The 20,532-nt window shown below is 44.4% G+C and overlaps 1 protein-coding gene across 1 annotated transcript; it reads right to left on the bottom strand.

Annotated features, from left to right (window-relative positions):
• Nucleotides 1-13,134: 13,134 nt before the first annotated feature.
• On the bottom strand, nucleotides 13,135-17,785 carry LOC147701368 (zonadhesin-like). The gene has a single exon (XM_086930065.1). It carries the CDS (start codon nucleotides 17,747-17,749, stop codon nucleotides 15,185-15,187), a length of 2,565 nt encoding a protein of 854 aa, XP_086786191.1. The 5' UTR covers nucleotides 17,750-17,785; the 3' UTR covers nucleotides 13,135-15,184.
• Between the last annotated feature and the right edge of the window lie 2,747 nt (nucleotides 17,786-20,532).

Genomic DNA, 20,532 nt, shown 5'->3' with positions numbered 1-20,532 from the left:
GTACTGGGGTCCCTGGGGGCCAACTAGCCCACCAGCAACCTCCAGTATGCGCCAGGGGGCTGCAATGCGGAGGTGTAATGAGGCTATGCCCCTTGTTACACATCTCTGCAACGCAGCCTCCTGGCGCTTTTCCAGAGGTGGAACTAATTCCCCTTGCGTACTGGGGTCCCTGGGGGCCAACTAGCCCACCAGCAACCTCCAGTATGCGCCAGGGGGCTGCGTTGCAGAGAGGTGTAAAAAGGGACGTGGCCTCATAGCACCTCTCTGCAAGGGAGCCCCTTGGCCCATACTGGAGGCTCCTGGTGGGCTAGTTGGCCCCCAGGGACCCACAGTATGCAAGTGGAAGTCGTTCCACCTCTGCAAACACGCCAGGGGGCAAGTTTGCAGAGCGGTGCAGGGGGGGGCGTGGCATTTTCATTCTCGTGAAAATGCGCATGTGCGGCCGCCCGCACATGCGCATTAGCAAAGAAGACGGAAGACGGAAGATAGCGAGCCCCGGGGACGCGGCGGGCAGCGGCGGGCAAGGTAAGTGCTTTTTAAATTATTTGATTCCTTTATTTGAAAGTATTTAGGGAGGGCGGGAGGGAGGCGGGTGGCGGCCAGCTACGCTCCGTCTGCGGAGCGTGCGTAGTGCCGCCTGGCTACGCCAGCTCCGCAAAATGCGGAGTAGGCGGCACTACGCACACTCCGTGCACGGAGCGTAGCTGGCTGCCCACCCCTACTTAAAAGCCCCGGGGGTGGTGGTCCCCATTGATGGGGGTCCTTGACAGGATTGTGGTCTATGTGTTTTATGTAGAATACAAAGGATATTTTATATAACCTTGTGTGGAGTCACTTTTGTGGTGTGCCTAGTGTGTCACTGGTGTAGGTGTGTGTTGCACCCACGATTTACACATTGCCTCTGGGATAAGATTGACTGCTCTGCCAAGCTACCAAGGGAGTTTGCAGGGTTTAGCTTGTGTGTGTGACTCCTTTACCCTGACTAGAGTGGTGAGTTCTCCCTTGATTTGGTGCATACCCTAGCCAACCAGAAACCCAATTTCTAGCAGTCAGTGAGTCCAACAACGTTTTTTCTACTGAGTGATAGTATTGTGACTACTAAATGTGCACAATCAATGGAGTAGTTTACTTCAGAGTGAATGTGCGGACTACTGATTTCAAATTAACAATTGTTATGACTAGGATAGGGCTGCCACTTATTTTTTTCAACTACGTTATTTAACAGGTCCCCTTTTAGACCCAGCTCATCAAAAATATGCCTCAACATTACATCACCAAATCTCCACCACAGCAAAAAGCAGTTACAGCGACCTCTACTCCCAACCTTACCCCCTGAGATCTTTGGCTAGAATTTCCCTAATCCACCCAATCCAGGATTTGTTCCTCCAGCTGCCACATTATAAGCAGGATATTGTGTTTTTATAAGTCTGGCCCAGAGACTGCAACCTTGCGTTGTCCAAAAAAAAATCATAATTTAGTGTTTTGGTCTTTACTCAGTAGCCTGTTCCAATGTCATTCACATTTTGCTTCCTCCACGTCTTATAGCATGGGGCAAAATTCAGACATTGGTACTCTTCAGTGTAAGTGATGGTTTATGGCTGGTATACCTCTCCCTAAAAAAACGATGGCTTATTTGCCCTGGCTGACCGGTCAGTCCGTTTAATTTCCTGTGCTGTTAAAAATTGCCCAAAACAAAAATTTATATTTTTTTGAAATATAAAATAAATGATGACCTGCATTTTTGCACCACAGCTTATTATTGCATCATTACTTTTACACGTTTGTTACAGATTGCAAATAAAAAAAAGTTAAAACCCATTGCTTGGATTGCCAAGGTTAGACCTATTCATTGGTGAGGTCCATTTTTAAGAGGTTTAATTTTACAATTTCAGCCAAGAGAATCTTAACATTTTGTTCTAACTTCATATTTCCCATAAACTAAGTTCAATTGTGTAGCTGGACACGTTAGCAATCCGATTTTAAAAATTATTTTTGTACAGTCTTAAGTCTCCAGCAGCAATTCATTTCTGCTGGACTGTAGCACTTACGAGGTATGAAAAGATGCCCACTATTTAGACAATAGTTCTTCTGAGAGGAGGTGACAGTTGGGAATGAATGTAAGATGTGGTCAATAAAGGCGCAATGTTCCGGTTAACTGAGGGATGCTGTGTTATAAACCTTTTATAAGTGGAGCTCATGTAGGTCGTTTCAGCTTCTGGTAGATAAAATGCACGTTCCTAGATCTGGCACAGGGATGGTTACTCATTTCTGTAAGTAAAGGCCCAGGAGGTGGTTAGGAGCTCAGAATAAGTGTTAGTCTGGATCCAGGGCTGGCAGTGTTGGGCATCTGTACACTTAAAGGTTTGTCTTTGAAGTCTCCCCCACTTCAATGGCACCACTGGGTATAAGTACTGGACCACAGACACTACCATTTCAGTACACTTACCTGGACCTGTGGATATTCTGCCAGGGAGTAGGACTTCTGAGCTGCTGAAAGGACTGCCACTCAGCTAGACGGCTATTCTGCTGGACTCCTGCTTTGCTGTGCTAACCTTCTGACCTCTTACCTGGGTGAGAAGGATTGGACCTGCATCACTTGAACTCAGAACCCAGAGTGCCTCCAAGGGCCAGTTAGCTGGCCTCCGATTGTAAGTCTTTCATTACCCCGAGACTTCAGATCACCCATCTTCTGCACCTGAATTCTGACATATGTGACTCTGCCCTGCCAAGTGGTGTCATCCCAGTCCTGGACCCTGAGTAGTGGGCATAAGGCACTGGTTTCAGCAGAATCAATGTATCCTCTGTTGAACCAATGCATCATTCCTGTTGCGTGCATCAGAACTGGCTCATTGACACTGCTGCGTGGAGAGGATGCCACATCCTTGCATCTTTGTCAACAGCAGCCTCAATGACTACTCCGCATCACAGGACTCTACTCAGAGCTGATAAATCGTCACTGCTGCACCGATCAAATACAGCACAGCACTTCCACTGCGTGGAGTGGCACCAGTAAATAACTTAATCTGCACCACAGTTCCTTGACTGCGACCTATCCAGGATTAAGGTTCTTTTGCTCAGTGAACCACACTGGGTCCCCGTATCGGACCCATGCTCCATCTTAGTCAGTCTGAGCGTTTGACTTTGTCGATGTCCTTCGCGACCAGATATCCCAAGTGAGTGCTTATTGCTTCTAAGCACTATTTTACAGCTTATTCTTTAAGAACTCATTACTCAATCTCTAGTTGTAGGATTTTTGTTGTATTGGTCTTGTTTTATTTATTGGAATATTCTCCATTGTTCTGAACTTGTGTGGGTGCTGTTTGTGTGGTGTTCTCACGGTTGTTATTGTTTAAGGTGTTCCACAAAAATACTTTACACATTGCCTTCAAGTTAAGTGTGACTGCTCTGTGTCAAGCAACCAGAGGGTAAGCAGAGGTCAATATGGGGATTATCGGTGCTTTACCTTGAATAAGATTGTGGCGTGGTCAAGCAGTAATCACAAACACCCAGCAGGAACCCAATTTTTTAACAATTCCCATCTCAGATTCCCACTCTCCCATGTTATCACTGTGGGTAATTCTGCATTTTATTTTTTTTAATAGGTTTATGAATGTTTGTGTACTTTTTTTTAGGTAAAGCCTACTTTTTGTGACGTTGCTATTGGGGGCTGGGCAGAGTTCTCTGAAATACTTTGTTGTAATTTAGCAAGGCAGTGGATTAGTAAATTTGTGGTGCACCCCCTCAAAGGAATGATTATCTCACTTCCACAGAGCAGGCATTTAAATTGAGAAATGACATTCTATTCAAATTATCTTAGAAATATTCATTCACAATAGTGCAAAATCATCTAGAGTATTCCAAAACTATATATACACAGGTCTAAACCAGAACCCCTTTTTCTATTTGGGATTTTAATTTGTATTTCCATATTAAAACATATTTAAAGCTTTGCATTGTAGATTTAGATTTCTTCTGTAAACAAATTCCACATAAATGTAAAGCTATTAACAGCTAAGTATTACAAAATGCATTTGTGACAGAATAAATCATCACTATGCAACTTAAACATAATAAAATAAAAAAAGAATCGCAAACTATTTCAGAAGGTTCATGAGACCTCAATAAATATGTGAAATTTACAGAAATATTTTACCTGGTTTGAGGAGGTGAATAGTAAGAGTTTAATAGACAGGAAAAAAGAGAGAAAGAACCATCTTTGGCCATGTCTTTGAAAGCGAAGAGCCTTTCTCGGCTTTGCTCCTTTGCATTAGTTTCCCATGGCTGTCAGAGCATCACAAAACAGGTGTGCTGTGAAGTATGCATGTGTTTGCGTTGTAACGTTCCAACGTGGAGGATAGCTATTTAGAAGTGGTAGAGTGCAGGCCTGGACTGATAATGTCGGGCACCGGGCAATCCCCCGGTAGGCTGGAGGGGGTGGGGGCCGGTTTTGGGACAGGGGGACGGTTTTTGTGCTGGGGGCCGATTTGGACCCTGAGAGTGACTGACAGGTCCGTCCGACCGTACTAGTCTGACTGTGTTGAAATACAGTCAGACTAGTCCTCTGCCGTGTCTCTCTTTGCTCCGCCTGCAGCTGCACATTATACATGCTGCTCGCCACGCTCAGATGTCTCCTGCCCCCGCCGAATCTGCACGCCGCTGTTTTACAGTTCACCCTTAGCTGGGGTGGGTCTGGTGATGATGATCATGCGCAATGGGGCTCGCGCAGCCCGAATGCGCATGATCATCTTTTCAAAAAGTGCGTGTGACTTGCAGAGGGGACTTAGGAAGAGGCAGGCATCTCATGATCTGAGAGGCCAGACATACAAGTCGACGCTGAGGAGATGCACTCTGTAATTTATTACATGTAGAACCCCTGTCTGCCGCCCGCAGGTGAGTCCAGTCCTTTGCATGAAAATATGCAATCCCTGATTAGATTACAGCACTGAGGGGCCGGCCGGGCCGGAATTAAGAGCAAAAGGCTAGGCCTCAAAATAAACAGCATTTCCGGCATGACGGAGGTAGAAAGGAAAGAAGGAAAGACAAACAAAAGCAAAGGAGTTAAAAAGGAAGGCTAGGGGAAGAAAGGTGAGGGAGGTGCGCTAAGGGAAGAAAGGAAAGAGTGTAGAATGAAAGGAGGGAAAAAAGGAAGAATGGGAGCGGGAAGGTAGAAAAGCAGAACACTAACCATGAAAGGAAGGAAAGGAAAGTGCATAGGAAGGGGAGTACAGATGAGCAAGGGAGGGAGGGGGAGTGAAGAAAGAAATAAGAAAAGGAACAAAAGGAGGGTTAGTGGAGCAGGAAGAATGAAAGCAAGGATGGTATAGAGGGGGGAGATGAAATAAGTGTGAGGAATGGCGATGGCCGATGGGGCAATAAACTCAAATTAGAAGACAGAACAGTAGAATCGAAGGAAGTGAATGAAGGAAGAAGATATATATAAAAGAGAAAATAAGGGGAAGAAGGAAGTATGGCTGAAAGGAATGGGAGCTGATGGAAGGAGTAGAAAGATGGAGATGGAATGGTTAAGGAAAATAGAAACGAAGCAAAAGATCAACTAAGTAAGAGAGGAAGTAGGAAGAGAATGATGAAATGTTGACAGAAATGAAGGAGGAAGAGCTGAAAGTATGGCAAAATGGTATAAACGTACAAATGAAAAGAGTGAAGAACGACAAAAGTGAGAAAGAAAGGAAAGAAAGAAGAAGGAAGGTATAAAGTGGGCAGGTATAAAGTAAGGTGGAGAAAGGAGGAAAAGTTAAGTAAAATACGAAGGAAGTAAAAAAGGGAGGAAGATAAAAGAAATACAGGTAAGGAGAGGAAGGAATGAGGAGAAAAGACATGAAAGGAAGGAAGACGTAGGAATGAGGGATAATTGAATAATGTACAATAAAATGGAAGGAACGAACAAATGAAAAGGAGTGAAGAAAAAATGAAAAAGAAACTTAGTGTGGAGGGTAAAATGGAGGCCTATCTCTGATAGTTGTCTTTAGCGCTGCCCAAAGCTGCTTGAATTCCCCACGGGTAAGCCTCCCCTCCCTCCGGTCTGGAAGGGCTCAGTGAGCAGTGGTGTCAGATGAAGAAACTAACCCTCTCCTAATGTAGTGACGTGGATTTAGAAATTAGATAACGGTCGACGTTTATGTTTTTTTTAATGCAAGGGCGAGAGTTTGGCAGCCGTTATTTTGAAGTTTAGGTTTTTGTGAGACATGTTTTTATGCTTCACGGGCATTAGAAGAGGGGCCTCACTCTTACCACCAGAACTGTCAAGGGCCTCTGAGAGCGAGGCTGCAGGACCCTGTCGGTCTGTGGTGAGATGGGTGGTCTGTGGCAGCTAACAAAGACGCTGATGGCCGCTGACACATATCGCCTAGTGCCGCCGCGGAGGATGCAGGGAGCGCCTCTCTCTTGTGTGAACCGCACCTGGAAGCTTCCTCCGTGCTGCAAAGGGTGTGAGTGTATTTGGTGAAACATGACTTCAAATGTTTTTTTTTTTGCCAGGGCTCGTAAACGCTGTGTTTGAGGCTCTCTGCCCTTGGGTGTACCCTCCTCCCTGCGCACTCCTGCTGTAAAGAGAGTTTAATTTCTGGGAGTGTTCTATAGTGCTTCCCAGAATACTGTGTTTTTCACGGCACTAGTGTAGGTTACATGTGTTTACCGCTCAAGAGAAAGGTGTCACTTTGGTCTTCTGCTTTCTTACGCATCCACATGTGCAGAATTTTGTTTTGACATTAAGATTCCATTCCATCAAATGATGTATTTGTATTTTGTATAGTGCTCGGTGCTGAGAAGCTGCTTCCAAGCACTGCAGCACAAACAGTGTCTGTGAGGCATGGGGTTGAGAATGAAGGAGGAATGACAGAGAAAAACAAGAATTGACACAGCTCCCAATTTCATGACCATGTTAAATTAAAATGGGCGTGACTTTTAAAAGACCCTATGTTGCAGGCTGTTCCCACTGGTTATCCATGTGATTTTTACCAAGAAACTATGCATTTGTGCTGGTGGAGTTGTCTGTCCATTAATAGTCGACATTGGAGTTTTTCTGTAATGCTTAAGTCTGGTGTGCACTTTTCAATGTTTAAAAACAGCCTTCTACTGCTTTGCTTAAACAAGCTGTCGCTGTTGCGCCCCACACAGCGGGGAGGGGAGGAACTGCCGAGAGAGTGGGGTGGGGGGGTAGAGTAGCGAGCAGGACCAGACTGGCTACCAGGCGTTTTGTCATGCTGCCAAGCTGGGGTCTGATTTTGTTGATGGGGACCTGCGTGAGCAAAACGAAATTCTTTTTGCATTGTTGATTTCGAAGCACACGCAGGTCTCCATCTACGAAATTAGCCCCCACCGCAGTGACATCAGACCCCAGCTCTGCAGAATGCCTAAATGCCCGGTAGCCAGTCCGGCCCTGGTAGTGAGGGCAGGAAACAGAAGACATGAGTAATGGCCCATCAAATAAGAGAAAAGGAAAGTGCTCGGAACAGGCACCCTTGGAATGCCTGTGCGCCGCAGCTCATCTGCTTCATGAACACTTTTCTTATCTGCTTGCAGAGAGGAGACACCATGCACGTGCACATCGCCTGTCTGTGCGCGCACATGGTTTGTCTCCCTTCGCTAGCAAAAGCCACAACCTAAAAAGTGCACAGCGAGGACATGCTGAAGGTGGTACGGTACACTTGACAGGTCTAAATAGCATATATTAGCACTCGGACATCCGATGATCAAATTAGAAGAATAAATATCCTCTGTGCCCTTCTTGCAGAATTGTATCTGCTACCTGATGACTTCAACTGTATTTTGCCTATTGTCACCCAAGCAAAGCAGGCATTTGTAATAGCATTTCTGGTGCATTCTGTGTGTAAAAGATTACTGCTGAATGCCGTGAGTAGTATCACATTCAATGTGCACAGCGCAGAAGTTAAAGCTGTAACTTGCATTTCTTTCCTTTTCGGTAAAGCAGAAATAACAATTGTTTCAAAAGATGCAGTTCCATCCAACAGCAAACAATGCAACAAGTAATTACTAAAACGCCAATTTAGATTGACAACTTTGTGGCTGCAGCAAAGCTTGCTTGAATAAATGCAAATTAAAAGCAGGCTTCCGTCGTCCACTGCTGTCTGCAATAACAAATTCTGAGGTTGAGATACGGCGAAGTATTATTAGCAATAGTTTGAAATACATCTAGGGTGAGAGTTCATTAACTTTTATCTGTTTTTGACACGGGGAGCTGATACTACGGTATCTGATATCCGTTTAGTCTTCACTTTTACCACTATTGCACTGTTATCATCACAATAATCCGTGCCCATCTTTGCTCCAAACATGGCTCCCGTCCCAGGCTGTATCTGCTTTTCACCTCAGTTTCCCAGGAGATCACGGTGCCACAGGACGCCTTGAAATGCTTCATGCACTGAGAGCTGGTGTTACTTGGTTATGGAGGTTTGGGGACAGTGTGAGTGACCCATTCTCCACAAGCACTGTTAGGGCTTCCACCTTTGGGAGTGTGCAACCCAATGTGTATTATGTGATCCTTGGGTTGGTAGAAGATATAATTGATATACTCTTTTGAGGTTAATATCCCCTCAGATACCTTGGGAGTGAGTTCAGCGTACATTTCCACCGTTTTCATGAGCATAACTGCCAGGCTTTCATATTCTTTATATGTCTTCCATAGTGTAGTACCGGACAGCTTGTTCACCCCTTGTGTCCCATACAAGCCAGGCCTTTATTGGCATGCAGGTCAGGCTCCAGTGGCACGTGAAGTATCAGTAGGTGTTGTAGCACCCAGGATAATGTGCTGCATGGCTAAATGCATACAAGTTTCCAAAGGCAAGACCTACTGGCTATGCCAATGCTTGTGTAACAAGCTGTTGAAAAGCAAAATGTTTTAAGAACTGAAAAGAGAAATAATAAAATTTCCCAATAGCTCTAGGTTTAGCAGACCACCGAGTAGCAAAATCCCTTCTAAGCGAACACGGATATGCCCATAAAGAAATTTTGTTGCAGAAACAAATGGATGGAAATCAGAATATTGTGGTTGCTACAGGCGATGCAGTGCCTATCTCAGGCAATGTCCCCTCCAAATAAAAGGGGAATAAAAATCACAAGCTCCAAGAATAAAAGTGTATGTCAGAGAATATACTGTCCACCACTGTTCCTCTGCCACTAAACACACCATCCAAAATTCTTTTAGGCTGCTAGGGTTATTATTCCTGCATGACAGAGTACTTCTCATACTCTCAGCTTGTGAAGTTGATCACTGATCCTCAAAGCGGCAAGTGCTGCTAATTGTGAAGTGAGAAAGCTCACAGAGTCAGCGGCAGATTAAGCTACTAGAGCTCCTGTTCAGGGTGGTGCAACTGGCAAGGTTTAATCATTAGTATATCTCAGGGCTCACTTGCTCATCAGATTGCATATACATCCAAGTGACAGTGCCCACTTTACATAGTATGACAAGGACATACTATCATAACATTTTAAAACTGTAAATCACCATTGTCATGACATAAAACAAAATGTGCAGATATAGAAATCATACCAGAAACCAGATTCCTCTGGTGTGTGAAGCATTGTTGAACCAGAATTGAACATTCTCAGCCATTGGACAATCCTTCCTGGCTCCCTCTTGCCCAGGTATTTTTTTTTTTAGATAGATACATTTATTTCAGTTAATAAAAAACATGGAATATTACACAGATAAAAACGTTAGAAGATCTTAATTCTACTGAAATTAAAATCAGATTTTAAAAGTTTCCTTTAGCATCACTAAAGTTCCAATTGTGCCCTGGTTAAAAAAGTCACTGTGGAGCCATCCTTAAGTTACATTTGTTTGACTGTTTGCGGTCAATAATCGTTCGGCTTTAAGATACAATTTTATGAAAGCAGCCATTATTTGTGGAGGTTCCTTTCATACAAAAAAATCAAAATAGTAGTGCATGCTGACATGATCTAATGCTAAACATATTTCCCAGGTATGTCCAGCACCACTGTCAGGCCAAAATACACATCATCTCGGTATGTACAAATATAGAGCCACACCAGAAACCCTGGTATGTAAAGTCTCCTTTCAATGCACAAACATTTCCTAACATGCTGCCATGCACTCTCTAAATCCCATCTCCTCTTCACCCTCTTCTATCTTCACCCTCTTCAAATGGGTATCTGAGGATACATAGACTTGGAGCTGCAAGTGATGTCCACCTGCGACTGACCCAAGTGCCAGCTCCTTAGTGCGTTACTACACAGTATAGACTGAAACCTGTGGAAAGTAGATTGAAACCTGCACATTAAGTGAACATGCTAACTCGACATAAGTCCGTCTCACTCATCTGTCCTATGCCTCCTAGGTTTGCCCCATAATTCGCTGATCCCAACCAGCAGATTGAAAACTAAGTTTTTGCACAATTTTGGTGACTACAAAGTATGGTTTTTGGAATTTCAAAGCATTTAAGACCTGAGAGCTTAAAAGGTCCAGGACAGGCTCGGCCAAATATTAGATTACCCTATGAAATCTTTTGTATTGCCTATAATTCAGACCGACACCGCTTTAACAAGTAGTGCTGTGTCTGAAATTATCTAACGTCTTTCCTGGTCATTTTGCCAGTATGGCGGGGCAAATCCAGTCATATATTGAGCTGTTTATGATAAAAGTGCAAGCAGTGTATTCTAGTTTGAACAGGTTATGATATACCCTTTATGAATTGACTGCAGTACCAGTTTACAATATTAAGGAGTCCCCTGTCAACTTTTTATAAGGATACTGGACTATTAGCTGGCCTGGCTCTAGGCTATCATATGAGAACCGGAGCAGCAGCTGTGATGTGTAGACTAGCATGGCATCTGGGTGACCCAGAATGGATGCTAGTGTACACATCAATCCATAGAAAATTATATCAGTTGTGAAGTCTGGTACCATCCCATGCAGGCGTCTGAAATCCTTGTGGACATATCCCCGATCCATGGTAAAATATATGTGGTCTGACTGAGGCCTCCCATTTATCTGAGAGCAGTTTGTACTTTCTTTGGTGCATGCAGCGCACATCAGGGACTTTCATTGCTGCTAGTGATGGAGTGCTATGCCAATTATTAACTCCTCGAAGTAAATGGACATGCGTATCTGCTAATCTGCGTCACATAACACTCAGAATAGTTTAAAAGAAATTTAAAGAATACACACTCGTAAACTCTCTCCTGTAGTAAACATTCAATGAGAAATGGTTTGAAAAATGCTTTGTTTTGTCTTTTCTGTCTCCAAAATTTTCTTGGGGGGACAAGCCCCCAAACTCCCCCTAGTAGTGGGAGTTGGTCTCACTTTTACTTTGTTCTCTCTGATTCATTACTTGTGTCTATTTTTGGTGCGCTCTGAAAGACTGTCTATGGGTACATATGACTGGGTGGATAACCTGGTGCTCTTTAAGGTCATCATCTACTATTTACTGTGATTTGAAAGTTGATACAATTGAATATGTAATGAAAAATGTGCTGTAAAATACACCATTTTGGTCTGTCTTTTTCTAAAATTTTCGTGGGGGGAGAACCCCCCCAAACACCCCTATTAGTGGTCGTGCTCGCTCGCTGCGCTCGCTTGATAAGCGCGCTGGGCGGGGGCTGGTCTGCCAAAATTTGCCAGGGCTGCTTTCAGTTCCCAGTACGGCCCTGGTAGAGTGAAAATAAAAAAGTGCGCAGCATGAGTTACAAAGAAGCAAATGGCATGGCAGCACACTTTGCAGCCGTAAGGCCCTAAAAAAAAAAACCCACAACTAACAGGGCAGGAAAGGCTGCACTGATGAGTACTTGACAAGCTAAGTACCAGAACAGTAATCTGTGAGGGGAAAAGATACACAGGAACGCATGGGTTAAGAATATTAATTGTTATTATGAGAAATATTTCACTTGCCTCAGTTTGGTTCCTCACTCTTTAGGAGCTGAATGGGAGCCTAATACTAGTCTACAGTGTCTTGGTCAGTTCCATCCTTCCCCAGTCTGATGTAAATTGCTATATGATAAACATTACATGTTTGAGTGAATGTTTTATTTCACTGTTTTTTTAGTAATACCATACTGTATTGTGGATTTTTGTCGTTTTGGTCTGGTTTAGTTTACATAGAGATTTATTTTTCAAAAACTGGTGTGGTGTTCATTTGTAATGTTTTCACTATATTATTGTATATTACTGTATGTGTTCACAAATGCTTTACACACTGCCTCTGAGATAAGCCTGTATGTCAGTGCCAAGCTGCCAAGGGGGTGAGCAGGGGTTATTTTAGAAGTGTATCCCCCTTACCCTGACTGGAAGCAAGGGTCCCTTTTTGGACAAAGGTACCTACCTCTACCAACTAGAGACACCCATTTCTAGCATAAGTGGTCAGCAGTGAGGATCTGGACTTGCACACAGATTTGTGTACACTAGTATTTAGAAGACTATTACGCAACCACGTACACTTGTAGTTTTTTTTTCCTGGGAAATTTTTGCATCTTGAGACCTGCCAATTTTCTCCATGAGTAAACCAGCATCCAATGCATCTGTGGGTATCAAATTTGAAGAGGAAGGGGTTGATACCTACACTGTGCCACAACTAAAAGCTGTCTGCCTCACCAGAAAGGAGGAATACTAAAAGGCGCGGAGCTTCAGCTGCAGTTCATAGGTTTAAGAATCTGGTGGGTAATTTACTGCTCGATGTTTAAGAGATCATTAAAGGTTATATCACGTGACTGGGTGATGACAATTTCACATTCGAACCCCACAATATGGATAATAAAAGCCATTGAGAAACACTTGAACATAGAATGAATGTGGAGAGGTGTGGCTCACTGGTTAGAGGCGGCAGACCCGAGTGCAGAGAACGGCCCGGGACCAGGGTTCGATTCCCGACGCGGCAGGGTCTTGGACCAGGATCAGCGGACTGATAATTCTCGCATCGGTGCCTACTCCGACCAGGGAGCACACTCGGCAACTCTGGGCATTAGCTTGCCTCATCTCCACAACGGCCCCACACAAACGCCGGGGATGCCTGGTTTCACCTTGGAGACCCCCAGGAGAGACTATCTCACAGGGAAAGCCAGGACGGGTTCCCCAGCGGTCTATAGCGCTACGAGGCCTCCGGGTAGCAGTGCGCTTTACAAGACACAACAATTTACAATTTACAATGCTTTAAAGTATATTTATTCCAGTAATCAAAATATTCATAAAAAACAGATTGGAACACTGAACTAGAAGGGAGCGTCGGTTTAGGGTGTCCTCATCGTGGAAAGGATTAACATTGTAGATATGAGGCAACAACGCCAGAGCAATTCGAAGGATATACAAACAAGAATATTTGACCGTGATTATTATTCAAATTACATGAATAAATTGAAATAAAATGCACATATACAGCCAAATTCACACATTTATAACTTGTGTATTACATTGATTACAATACAACATTGAAACTGACCAAACGCATCTTAGCTGCATGGTGGGACCCTTTGACGTACAACAACTCCCAGGCAAGAAGTAAAGTAGGACAAAAATGTACCCTCCCTAAATATATGTATGTAGGCACTCAAGGAGAGCCTGGTCCCAGATGAGAATGTTCAGGATTGGATGTATTGATATATGTGAAGCAGACCATTTCTCTGTTCACATTTAGGGGTACCCAGCCAGGGCAGCATTTAACCCATTATTTTTCCTCTATAAATTCTGATGGTTTAGGGGTGTCACAGAAGAGTGCACCCCACCCCACCAGATAGGAGGCTCCTGCTGTGCTAGCGCCTCCTCAGAACACCACTACCTCCTCCCACACTGGGCTGGGCAGAGTCTTGCATTCCATGGCACGTGGTGGGAATACACATTTTAATAAGTTCATCCACTAACGGAGCAGCCTATACCACTCAACTCTTTCTATCGCATTCACACTGATGTTTTTCCTGTCCCAACAAACTCAACGATTAGTGAAATGAAGACCACTGGCATGGAAGCAGGAAGAATAAAGCTAAGTCACACTGAAACAAAAGTTTGTTGCATTACAATAAAATGTTCCAAAGTTAAGTGTTAAAACAATTAAAGTATTCAGACCTCAAATGAGTGGGAAAAGTACTCAAATTAATTAAAATGAGGGATCATTTGAAAGAAAATGTTCTTGATGTGAAAGGCATGCTACCTCCTTTGTCATGTTGCTCAATCCCAGGTTCAGGGGGTTAAAGTTTAGAAAAGAGATTTTTCAGTAAGATTGCCCGATTTTGCATCAGTGGCACTGTATCATGTGGAGGTGGCATTTATCGGTTGTGCTGTATATGTTACCATAGCTCCTAGAAGAAGAAACAGGGCCAAGGAGTAGGGATTCATGCTAGATTAATGTGTTAAATTAGTTAGGTTCAAGGAACACATCTGTATACAATACATACAGTTTATATCAAATGTGGTAACCTGGGGTAATGGGTTCAAAGATACAAATGATGGAACTAACCCTGAAATCAAACTCAAAATAAGGGAATTTATGATAAAACAGAACAAAGCGAGGTTATGGTGATCCACCTGTATCAGTACCCGAAGGATCACATCAAGACTATAGGACGAATAAGCATTGGCAAAAGGGAGATAAAGGGCCCAGAAAGGGGCTAACCACACAAAATAAAGTAGGATGGAAAGGGCTTTCAGAGAACAACTCTAAGAGTTGGGAAGGTGGTGAAGAGACTTCAGGATAGAATGAAATTTGGGAAACAAAGGCCTGTGATGGCTTTTTGGGAATCTCTGCCACAAACCAGTTGATGGGCAAGATAGACATTGTAGGTTCAAGAATGGGTAACGTGAGGAGTCACGTTTCTGTGCTCGTTACTGTGAGAATAAGCGGTTAGATCAATAATAAAACAAACCAATTAGCGTTACAAAAGAAAAATGGTGTTGATATAATTGAAGAAAACGACACCCTGCTTATTATTTAATGCTCAATTTCCAGATTCAATACCGTGCTGGAATGGAAACGAACAGGAAGGTATTGATCTCCCCCAAAAAACAAACCATCAGTAAAAAATCTCTTCTAAAAGTTGCCATCAGGATAAAAGCCAGGCTACGGCCCGCGTGGAACAGGAGCTCTCGATGCCATTAACTCCACTGCTCAGCCAGCGCCTCCCGTGGTAATGGTTTGGAGTCCCACCCCTCCCCCCGGAAGTCCCAGGGGCTGTGTGTGTTTGAGGCTAGCAGGCGCCACACTTTGCCCTAGTCCTCCGTGCCACCCGGGCACTCTCTCCGGGGCACACACGGGCCGGACTGGCCAGACTGGAAGACGTAGCCTTTGTTGCAGATGCACCCTTCGAGGCAGATGAGTGGGCATATTAGAGGAGGGTGCCTGAAGTTCTGGCAGTTCAGGGGGCACGCAGTGGCACACGTGCTGTAGTGGCTGTTGGCATCACAGCTCTTGCACTGGCTTTCCTTCACACAAATGTTAGAAGCAGCATTCTCCAGCACGTAACCCTCATCGCAGTGGCATCCGCTCGTGCAGTGAAGTGGGCATGGACGGGGCACCGGGTGTGTAACATCGGCACAGGTTTTTGGACAGGCAGTTCCACACTGCTGGTAGTGGGCATTGGCACTACAGCGGGGTGTGCAGGAACTTTGCTTGACACACCGGTTTGAAGCATCATTTTCAAGCACATATCCCTCCTCACAGACGCACCCCTGGACACACTGGTCTGTGCATGCCCGGACAGGGTTTTCATAGTTGTCACAGGTCAGGGGGCAGGCACTGCCGCAATCAGTGTATTTGGAATGGTGTGGGCACACTTTCTTACAGTGTGTTGGCGGAATGCAGCGTTTGGAGGTGGCACTTTCAAGCACATATCCCTCCTCACAGAAGCACCCCTGGACACACTGGTCTGTGCATGCCCGGATAGGGTTTTCATAGTTCTCACATGTCAGGGGGCAGGCACTGCCGCAATCAGTGTATTTGGAATGGTGTGGGCACACTTTCCTACAGTCTGCTGGCGGAATGCAGCGTTTGGAGATTGCACTTTCAAACACATATCCCTCCTCACAGAAGCATCCTCCCACACACTGATATGTGCACATTTGAGGAGGGTTCTGATAGTTGCCACACGTGAGAGGACAGGCTGTACCACAGTCTGTGTACCTCGAATTGGGCCCACAGGCCTTTTCACACTCCTTCCGTGGAATGCAGCGCTTGGAGGTGGCACTTTCAAACACATATCCCTCCTCACAGAAGCACCCCTGGACACACTGGTCTGTGCATGCCCGGATAGGGTTTTCATAGTTCTCACAGGTCAGGGGGCAGGCACTGCCGCAATCGGTGTATTTTGAATGGTGTGGGCACACTTTCTTACAGTCTGTTGGCGGAATGCAGCGTTTGGAGATTGCACTTTCAAACACATACCCCTCCTCACAGAAGCATCCTCCCACACACTGATATGTGCAGATTAGAGGAGGGTTCTGATAGTTGCCACATGTGAGAGGACAGGCTGTACCACAGTCTGTGTACCTTGAATTGGGCCCACAGGCCTTTTCACACTCCTTCTGAGGAATGCAGCGCTTGGAGGTGGCACTTTCAAACACATATCCCTCCTCACAGAAGCATCCCCGAACACACTGCTTTGTGCACACTAGTGGAGGGTTGTGATAATTATCACAGGTGAGAGGGCAGGCTGTACCACACTCTGTGTATCGTGAATTGTCCGGACATGCGTCTTTGCAGTCACTCTTTGGAATACAGCACTTGGAAGCTGCACTGTCGAGCACGAAGCCTTCATTGCAGAAGCACCCCGGGACACACTGCAGCGTGCACGCCTGATTGGGATTCTTATAATTTGCACAGGTGAGGGGACAGGCTGTACCACAGTTGGTGTAATTGGAATTACCCACACAAGTATTTTTACAGTCACTCTGGGGAACGCAGCGCTTGCAAGTTGCACTTTCAAACACATATCCTTCATCGCAAAAGCAACCCGCAACACACTGGTCAGTACACACTGGAGGGGGGTTGTCATAATTATCACAGGTGAGTGGACAGGCTGTGCCACAGTCTGTGTAGCTGGAATTGGTTCCACAGGTCTTCTTACAGTCACCCTTTGGAATACAGAGGCTGGAAGTTGCATTTTCAAGCACATACCCTTCGTTACAGACGCACCCGATCGCACACTCTCTTGTGCACACAGGGGGGTTGTCATAGTTCTCGCATGTCAGGGGACAGGCAGTACCACACTCGGAAAAGCTTGAATTGCCTCCACAGGGCTTTTTGCAGTCACTCTGTGGAATGCAGCGCTTAGATGCTGCACTTTCCAACACATACCCTTCATCACAGAAGCACCCCGCCGCACACTGGAGCGTGCACACTACAAGGTCTTTATAGTTGGCACAGGTGAGTGGACAGGCAGTGCCACACTCGTTATAGTGGGCGTGGTCCTGGCATGTCTTTTTACATTCACTCGGACGAATGCAGTTTTTGGAAGTTGCACTGTCTAAGATGTACCCAGTTTTGCAAGCACAACCCGGCACACATTGCATTGTACATATAACAGGAGGGTTCCTGTAATTATCACAGGTGAGAGGACACGCCGTGCCGCACTCCACGTCTTCTGAATTGGCTGGGCAGGTTTGCTTGCAGTCACTAGAAGGGATGCAGCGTTTGGAAGCCAGGCTTTCGTAGACGTATCCTTCGTCACAAACGCAGCCGCTCACGCAAGACAGCGTGCAGATCCTGGGAGAGTGATGCGGGCCTGTCCCGTCCGTGCAAGTCTTCGGGCATCCAGAGCCGCACTCTGTGTAATGCATGTTAGGTGGACAGCTTCCTGAGTAGGAAAGAATTGGGAGAGACGGATAATTATACAGGATGTTAATGTTTATTAGACTGAAATAATATTTCGATATGGACTTAGTATTTTCAGCTAACAGATTTCAAAAAAGTTCCCATCGAATATACCCTTCCTTAGGATTTTATACACTTAATTTCTCTAAAACGGGAACCAACCATGTACCAGCGACAGTTTAGAACATAGCATATTTTTAGTTAACATGTGTTAATACATTTTCATCGTTTCCAATTATAAACCTATATGTGTATGTATTTAAACGCGAGTCCCTGTAAAAAAAGCAAACATTGATAAAGTGTGGTAAGACATAACTTTGAACACTGCACGTGAAGCTCAACATAGTTCATATTGCACAGCTACATTCCCTAACAACTGTACTCCATCTTGGGGACGTCAGTGAAGAGAAGCAAGATTGTTTAGCTCGAAAACAGAAGTGGTCAAGGAGAACACACAGCACTAAGACACTCAGCATGGGAAGGGTACAGAATTGCAAAGAGTCTATTTTGTGACATCTCTTTGTAACGTTTTAATGGTAAACTGTAAACAAAACAATGATTGGAAGTGTTGTAAGTCTAACAGGCACATGCATCAAGCGATTTTGGAATCGCAAACGGTGCGAATCGCAAAATTCGGCCGTTTGCGATTCCAAAATCACTTTTTGGGATGCATCATTTATTTCTCATGTATCGCAATCTAAGAATTCGCAATTTTTTGTGATTTCTCAGTTTGCGATAGCATTTAAGGAATTGCAAATCTTGCGATTTCTTAAATGCTATGAATGATTAATTTTAATTTGCGAATTCGCAATTTTGAAGGAAAAAATTACCATGAAGTAAACCTTCATGGTAATTTGCGAAAAGTTTCAAAAATGCAAATAAATGCATTTTTGAAACTTACATGTTACACACACACTCACATGCCCTTGGGACACGTGTGTGAGTAAAATGTACTTACATGACATTCCAGGGGTGCAGGGGGGGTCCTATGGACCCCCCCCTGCACCCTTGAAATTGCATTCTCATTTTGAGATTCCTTAATTGCGAATTCGCAAAATGAGAATGCCTCCCCATTGATTCCTATGGGCCTATAGGCCCATAGGAATCAATGTAAAGCGTTTCCTTATTTGCGATTCGCAATTAAGGAATTGCAAATAAGGAAAATTAAGAAATCGCTAAAACCTTTGCGATTTCTTGATGCATAGGAATTTGCGATTCCTAAATTGCGATTCCTTTATTTTCGCAATTTAGGAATCGCAAATTCCTACAATGATGCATGTGGCTGTAGGTTTGTAGAAGAACCTTCTCCGCAGTGTAGCGGTAAATGAGGGAACAAACAAAGTACTGTGCGATAAATCTTTCAGCAAACCTCGAAAAATTACCCTCACATGGAAGTTGATGAATGAGTAAGTTTGTAAAGGCTGCACACCTTTTGTAAAGTCGTTTACACGATAGGCACTTTGCCACCCTTGGCAATATGAATGAATGTTTTAATGCAAGTCTTCCCACCTCGACTCATTTTCAAAAGGACATTCCCGACACAGGAGGGCGCCCTTCCAAACATTTGCGGGTACAATTAGTCAAACTCTTGCTTGGTCCACATGGCCGGATTTGCAGCACAAAGAAAAAGAATCTCACTAGAGATCCCTCTTTCCAAGTCATTTTAGAACCCTGATCAGGCACATAGGTGGAGCTCGTTCTCACACTCACTCCTTCAGACAGGCTCTTGGCTTCATTTCCATACAGAATTAACAGAAATGCCAGTGCTTTAAAAATGCGGTGGGTGAAATCCCTCATAGGTTTGCAGATTCTTTCGACTTCTCCGATATAAAACCTTTAGGGACATGTGAGAGAAGGGCAGACGACAGTCGTGATCACCATTCATGTACTGTGGCTTTTAGAGGCCTGAGGGGAGCACTGAGGCGGCCATTTTCTTGTATCCAGGTACATCCCGGGTAGACCTATCGTCGCCCAACAACAAGACCTTATCCATTAAGCAAACCAGTTCCAGTGGTCGAAGTGGGTGGGAACGGCAGGGCACGGCGTGCTCCTACTTCTTCAATTGCAAGGATTCTGTTCCCCTACGTTTTTATTTTGAAAATGTGTCTCAGGACGCAAGAATATCACCATTGTATATAAATAACGCTTGCAGTTCCTGGCGTTCGAGGACAGGCGGCAGAGAAGTAACAGGACTATCGGGCACATGCATCATTGACAATCGCATTCGCAAACGGTGCGAATCGCAATTTTCAGCCGTTTGCGGATGCAATTGACAAAATTGGGTTGCATCATGTTTTTCGCAATTTTAGAAATCGCAATCATGTTGAGATTTCTGAAATTGCGATTGCATTTAAGAAATAGCAATTTGAGATTTCATAAATGAAATGCATGAACATTTTAAATTTGCGAATTCGCAAATAGGGAGAGGTAAATTACCATGAAGTTGACCTTCATGGTAATTTGCGAAAACTTTCAAAAATGCACATGAGTGCATTTTTGAAAGTTTCATTTTACATACACACATGCCGTTAGGGCATGTGTGTGAAAAATGCACTTAAAGTTATATTTCCTGCACCCTTGAAATTGCATTCTCAATTTGCGATTCGCAAATTGCAAATCGCAAATTGAGAATGACTTACCATTGATTCCTATGGGCCTCTTCGCATATAGGAATCAATGGGAAGGGATTCCTTAATTGCGATTCACAAATTGTGAATCGCAATTAAGGAATTTTGAGAAATCGCAAAAA

The sequence above is a fragment of the Lissotriton vulgaris genome, chromosome 7, assembly GCF_964263255.1.
Source record: "Lissotriton vulgaris chromosome 7, aLisVul1.2, whole genome shotgun sequence".
NCBI lineage: Eukaryota > Metazoa > Chordata > Amphibia > Caudata > Salamandridae > Lissotriton > Lissotriton vulgaris.
The sequence above is the reverse complement of the archived record's forward strand: the minus strand, read 5'-3'. Positions and strand labels throughout refer to the sequence as shown.